Source organism: Canis aureus, chromosome 38 (assembly GCF_053574225.1).
Source record: "Canis aureus isolate CA01 chromosome 38, VMU_Caureus_v.1.0, whole genome shotgun sequence".
NCBI lineage: Eukaryota > Metazoa > Chordata > Mammalia > Carnivora > Canidae > Canis > Canis aureus.
Genome location: NC_135648.1, coordinates 909,185 through 916,137, shown reverse-complemented (window position 1 = coordinate 916,137; position 6,953 = coordinate 909,185). Strand labels below are relative to the sequence as shown.

Here is a 6,953-nt window from a genome sequence, read left to right as displayed (position 1 = left end):
ATCAAAATACTCAATTAAATCATATGTAAAGAATCAGATGAGGACCTGGGAGCTTGAAGAAAGAATCCTGAAACCATTGTGGGGAAGTTGTCAGGGAATCAGTGTGACCTGAATACAGGGGGAAAAAAATCACCTTGTTCCTTCACTGCCTTGTCTAGTTCTTTCTTTGTCTAAACATAATGATTTTTAAATGAGGTCCCCCTAACCAGTAGGATTAGAATCACCCAGAAATGTGTTAGACATGTGAATTATTTGGCCTTTTCCAGGATCTACTGAATTAGAAACTCTCAGGGTAGACCAGCAATCTGAGCTTTAACAAGCCCTCCATATGGTTCTGAAGGATCCTAAAATTAGAGACTCATTGGTCTAAAATACTGACTCTACTTTCTGACTGGATATTTTCCCACACTATAACTTTAGTTGTAAACATCTACAGAGTATGGGCTGCTTCCTTTGTCCTTTGTCTTCCTCTGCATCCCCAGTGCAGGGATCCTCATAGAGCTGAGCTGGCCTTTGGTAAGCACATTCCCTCTGGGCCACTAGTAGGCATCTCCCACAAGGTTGAGTGCGCTGGGAGTTGGAAGTGCTTGTTTTCAACTAGAAAATGGAGAGCCCCAATCAAAGCACCACTCAGGAGTTCATCTTCTCCGCCTTCCCTTGTTCCTGGGGAAGCTCCGTCTCCTGTTTTGTTCCCCTGCTCTTCATTTACACTTTCATTGTCTTCGGCAACCTGGTCATCATCACAGTGGTCCAGCTGAACGCTCACCTCCACACGCCCATGTACTTCTTCATCAGCGCCCTTTCTTTCCTGGAAATCTGGTACACCACAGCGACCATCCCAAAGATGCTTGCCAGCCTGCTGAGTGAGAGGAAGAGCATTTCCTTAAATGGTTGTCTCCTGCAGATGTACTTCTTCCATTCCACTGGCATCAGTGAGGTTTGTCTGTTGACAGCAATGGCCTTTGACCGCTACCTGGCCATCTGCAACCCTCTTCATTATCCCACTACCATGACCCCCAGGCTGTGTGCCCAACTGACTTTAAGTTGCTGTGTTTGTGGCTTTATCACGCCTCTCCCTGAGATTGCCTGGATCTCCACACTGCCATTTTGTGGCTCTAATCATCTTGAGCACATCTTCTGTGACTTCCTCCCCGTGCTACGCTTGGCCTGCACAGACACACAAGCCATCGTCATGATTCAGGTAGTGGATATTGTCCATGCGGTGGAGATTATTACAGCTATAATGCTCATTTTCATGTCCTATGTTGGTATTGTGGCTGTAATTCTACATATTAGGTCAGCTGAAGGCCGACGCAAGGCGTTTTCCACGTGCGTCTCCCACCTCACTGTTTTTTTGCTTTTTTTTGGCAATGTGGCCCTCATGTACCTACGCTTCTCTGCCACCTACTCCTTATTCTGGGATACAGTCATTGCTCTGGCCTTTGCAGTTTTGTCTCCCTTCTTCAACCCCATCATTTATAGCCTGAGGAACAAAGAGATAAAGGAAGCGATAAAAAAACACTGGGGTCAAGCTAAAATCTTTTTTTATAAGACCAAGGACCTCAAGTAAGATCTAATTATTGGAAGTCTACACAGGTGTTGGTGACTTTTCATTCTCAACTCTCTGTGATCTGCCTTTTCCCATTATCCTTTTACTCAAACTCGTCTTCCAGAGGTCACCAAGAAACAAAATTCACTAATAACTGCATTCAATAGTTTCTTTTACTCTTTATCCAATTTGACATATTGTTGGATCTGACTTTGTTAATTCAGCTTTCTGCCATTCAGTGTAGTCAATATAAATTCATTCTGTGGAAATGATCTGGGTCAACTTTTAATTTTAATAATGTCAAAGTATTTGTAAGATATAGTGAAAAATCATCTTTAAGATTCTGTTCTCTCCTTGGTACTACCAATGGATATAGTTAAAAATAATGCTATCCCTAAATTGAGTGTTCATTATTGATAAATAGCTGTATAGACCTATTTCAGCAGGTTCTCTTATGACTCACCTGCTCTGTTTGCACCTTAGCAGTGCTATGCAACTGGAATTCCATGTCTGGGTCAGTAACGAGCCAAGGCCATCTTTGTGTGCTTGCAACCATCAGTGATGTGTGAAATGAGTGGAGGCCACTGGGCTCAAGACCAAATCAACCTCATTAATTTGGTGACCATAAGAAACTAGGAGAATGGCTGGACTTCTGTAAAATCGACAGGGGAGGAAACCTAACAAAGTAGTTGGCTACAATTGTGAGGTGGTTAAAAACTATGGCAAAGATTCTTAGGCCAAGAAGATCATTGAATAATACTGCAATGCAAAAAACAAAATTTAAAACTTGGCCTTAAAAAAAAAGTAAAGCAATATAACTTCATTAATTAATCAGTATTTTTTTCATAATTAAAAAAAAAACCTCCTCTTTGTTGTTCTTAATGTAATTAAGCATATTGTGTGAATTAAGCAACAACATCAATAAATCCTCCTCGGATGAGTAAACCAATATGGCCATGCTGTGTTCTGAATGTTCCAGTCAGCTGGTCAACAGTATTGAATGATTCTACTCTTTTTGATCTCTTTTGAGGGTTAACTGTACTTTCCCAAGTACAACATTGTTAGAGAACTGATATGTAAAAGTCTCCAGCAGGGGAAAGGGTTACATAGTTTTCTTGTCTGTTCTCTCCACTTTTTGTATTATTTAATCCTTGCCTAGATATTATCAGTGTCCCTAAAACTTGATATGGCTAAAACTCTCTCTTGCTTCAAGCTGCTCTCCCAACTGAGGCTGAGCTATTTCGCAAAACTTAGATCTGATCACTTTATTACTTTGCTTGAAAGCCTATGATTAAACCCACTCTACTCTAGATTGTCAATGAAATTTTACTAGGTAACCTCTGTGTGTGTGTGTGTGTGTGTGTGTGTGTGTGTATGTGTATGTGTATGTGTTAAACAAAGAAAATTCCAAACTGAGGGAAAAACAAAAGCATAGGAAACAGAAAAAGAAAGCTCATGGTGTGTTGACATTCATGCATTATTTCATAACAATGCCCTTCGTAAATTAACAGGATTAAGGAAATGTGTGGCTTCTGACTTGGTGAGCACAAGAGCACCTAATTCATTCTTCTTAATTTTAGATATATTTCTTTTATCAACAACTTTGCTGCATTTATTAATCATAGTTTTCCTTCTAATAATAAAACAACATTTTTATGTTCACAGTGGCAATTATATTTATTAATAATAGCAAAAATACAATTTTCTACTTATTGGGCATGCGCTATATAATGAGACATTGTAATAAATGTCTCCAGTATATATATATTACTTGATAACAATCCTAAGCAATAGGTATTATTATCATTCTTATTATATAAGTGAGAAAACTGTGACTTTTAAGGGTTAAATAGTTTGTCTAAAGACATATCTTTAGTAAGACGTTGTGCTGTGATTTGAACCACATTCTATTTTATTTCAAAAGCCTTGCTCTTCACCGCCATGCTATATTCAGAATATCATGTTGATATTCTTGAGAAAACAGAAGAGGACTCGCTTCTCAGCAGCTACACAGCATAGACCATCCCTGAGGTTCTTGTTAGTGCTATTGAAATAGTTCATCTATTTTTCCAAGAAACTTTTAAAATGTGTCACTACATGCAGAGGAAAAGTGGTAAGTGTTGGAATGATACTGGTACAAGGCACATTCTCTGATGCACAGAGGCTCACAATTTGGGACCAGAGTTTAAGAAATGAAAGAAGTTGAAATATTTCTTTTACTTTTCCTGATCTGGGAAGCAACCATTCTATTTGGTCCACATTTTAAAAAATCAGCTTGCATAAGATTAGTGAGGGTCTCCCGTTCATGGTAGGATAGAATGAAATACTTTTATTAAAATATGGAGCTGACTTCACATATGTTCTCATTGTATGCCTGATGGAGTTCAGCCATTTAACTTAGTACAAGATTATAAATACCTGTTTATATTCAGGAGGATATGATTAAGGTGGTGGAGAATAAAAAAAAAAACAGGATAATAATTCCCAGTAGTTTTGTATTATTAATTGTTGCTGAAAACCTAATGACTTTCATTCTCTTGAGACTAAATTTCTGTCTCTTTACCTCATATACCTTTAGACCAGTGCTTTTTCATTCTTGGAAAAATAGCTACAATAAAATCAAAGATGTTGTCCAAACTGATGAGTGAAAAGAAGTACACAGAATTGGGGAAGGTCATCAAGATGATGTGATGTTGGTTGACCCATGAGCTGGATCTGGGTAACGGGAGGTTCACACCCCCTCCCTGGTCCTTGGAACATGGGTTCTACTTGCCTTTCCCTCCTAAGAGGCTCCTTGTTCCAAGAACCCAGCCTTGACATAGTGATGTGCTGCTGACAGCATCTGGCCAGCATACATGACTGAATCCCGTTAATGCCTCTAAATAAACTTTTAAGACTCTAGCGAGTGAGAGGATAAGCCCATCCCATGGTTGCCCAAGACAAACCTTGTATGTAAGTTCCCTTTGCTTATTAAACCTGCCACCTACCATCCTGGAGTGGCCTGCCTCTTTGGGGGGCTTTTAATTTGTTTCAGAAAAAGGGAAAAGATGATATAATGGAACCTTCTATGTAGACTTAAAAATGTCTTTTCTTTCAGTGATTGATTTACAAATGTCCTGGTTCAAGTCACCTATATTTGCAATAACAAACTATTCTTCCAGTTTTTTAAAATCATTGTTTTCATGAGAAAATCAAATGTTACTGACATCACTTTGCTTGTAGTATATATATATATATATATATGCAGAGGAAAGTGGTAAATGCATATCTATATATATACATATACACATTTATGCATTTTTTAAAAGATTTTATTTATTTATGACAGACAGAGAGGGAGAGAGAGGCAGAGACACAGGCAGAGGAGGAAGCAGGCTCCATGCAGGGAGCCCGACGTGGGACTCGATCCGGGGTCTCCAGGATCCGGCCCCGGGGTGAAGGCCGCGCTAAACCACTGAGCCACCGGGGCTGCCCCTATATTTATGCATTTTGAATGAAGCCAACTGTAAGCACAGGAGCCATTAGCATATTCTCATTACATATGTAATGTGAAAAGTGGGCCCTCTGTTTTGTAAATCCCTCGAGAATAGGCATCTTGCTTTGTTCACCTCTATGTTCCCAATGCCTGTTAGAAACTCTTATCCATAGAAATGCTTGATAATGGTTCATTCAAAGAGTAAAGTTTTAGAATAGAGGCAGCCTATGTTTCTTGACAAATTACAATTGATAAAAAAAAAATTAAGCTATAGAAAATACTCAAGCTATTGCTACATTCACCAGAGAATGACAGGGGAGGAGAGATAATGGGCAAAGGCAAGTTATCTGGTCTATTTGCAGTTGCACATGCAGCAATTTTTAATAGTGAAATGAAGCCATGTCATAGATAATCCACTAAAATTTCTATGACTGGCATATATTTAGATGTTAAATAGAACTTTCATTGATATCATGGGACTCCAGTCCCTTAAATATAAGAACTAAACTTCATAGTTTAATTAAGGCTGTGAAGGAGATAGTATGTTCAGTCCTGGCACTTGGCTCCTACTTTCTTTTATTTTAATGAGAAATAATATGTTTTAGTTGAGCTCTTTTTTCCATGAGTGGGGCCATGTCACCAAACCTGCTATTTTTATAAGGTTTATAAGGACTTGGGTTTATTGCTGTACTCAAAGAAAATTATTAGTGGATGGGAACATCAAGCAATTTTATGTGAGATTTTTAAATGATGCATTGCAAATCATTCTTTAAAAGGTTCAACCTTAGCTTTATGAGGAATTATCTCATAGCAGATCCCTGCCCTTTACATTCTGATTCTTAAAATTAATGATTCAGTATAAAATGTATGACTTATAACTAAGATATAAAGTGAGTCACATAACAATTCTCTGAAAGAGGCAGGTTAGTCATTACCACCCCCATTATATACTTAACAAAATTAAAGCAAATTTCCAATGCTCATCTGGTTATTAAATGGAGGAATGAAGCCTTCAAATTAGATGGTTCAGTCTCAAATCCACTGTACTTACCATTATCCCCAGCTCTCCTCTCTCCTCGATCACATGGTCCATTGTATAAAGCAAATGTCATGGGTCTTGTTTTTTCTATTCAGTGCAGTGACACTAAGTAAAAAAAATAAAAAAAAAATAAGAGAGACCCACAGATGATTATAGTAGGGAGCACAAGAGTTCTATTTCTTTGATGATAGAATCGCAAACTTGAAAAATATATATTCTGAATAGAGTTAAGACACAAATAAATAACTTTAGAGGATCTGGAGTGATAAGAATTAATGTGGATACAGTTAAATGCAAAAAGATCAGTTTATGGTTTTGAATTATATTATCTAATATTCTAACCCATTTAAGAGGCAAAAATTAGAGATATTTAAAAATGAGAACTATTTCTGGAGAAACAAAAATTAAAAATGTTAAAATAATAAAATAATAATGACCTTTATCCCGTGGGGAAAAAAATTATTTTACATTAAAATTAACATTATTTTTCTTGTTGGTAAATGAGCTGAGAAAGTTGGACTCCAGAAAATCCTTGTTTATCCAGTAAACATGATATGAATGGTAGTGATGCAAGTTGGGAATACTCCAGAATTTGGGGTGTAAAGCATCTCTTGGAGTTTCCAGGCCCAAGAAAAGATCTGATAACTGAGGGGAGGCCCCAGACAAGCTGGACAGAGCTGATTAAACCGGTATGTGAAGCACAGATCTGCCTAGAGCTGATAACCACGACCCATACAAGGACCCTGCAAATTACTCCCACCCATAAAAAACTGAAGGTAAGACTCCTCTTTAATGAAGCTGTCTGGGATGTACTCCAGCTTCCTCTGCAGCTGCTCAGCACTCACTCATTTACAGCGGAGCAACTTGCAATTTTAAAAAATTAAAATAAA

The 6,953-nt window shown here is 37.9% G+C and overlaps 1 protein-coding gene across 1 annotated transcript; it reads left to right on the top strand.

Moving 5' to 3' along the window:
* Positions 1 to 604: 604 nt before the first annotated feature.
* LOC144307243 (olfactory receptor 6K2-like) lies at positions 605 to 1,570 on the top strand. The gene has a single exon (XM_077886846.1). It carries the CDS (start codon positions 605 to 607, stop codon positions 1,568 to 1,570), a length of 966 nt encoding a protein of 321 aa, XP_077742972.1.
* Positions 1,571 to 6,953: the final 5,383 nt, after the last annotated feature.

What these genes read in the sequence shown, in the direction of transcription:
- LOC144307243 (XM_077886846.1), top strand. Translation starts at nt 605, where the DNA reads ATGGAGAGCCCCAATCAAAGCACCACTCAGGAGTTCATCTTCTCCGCC.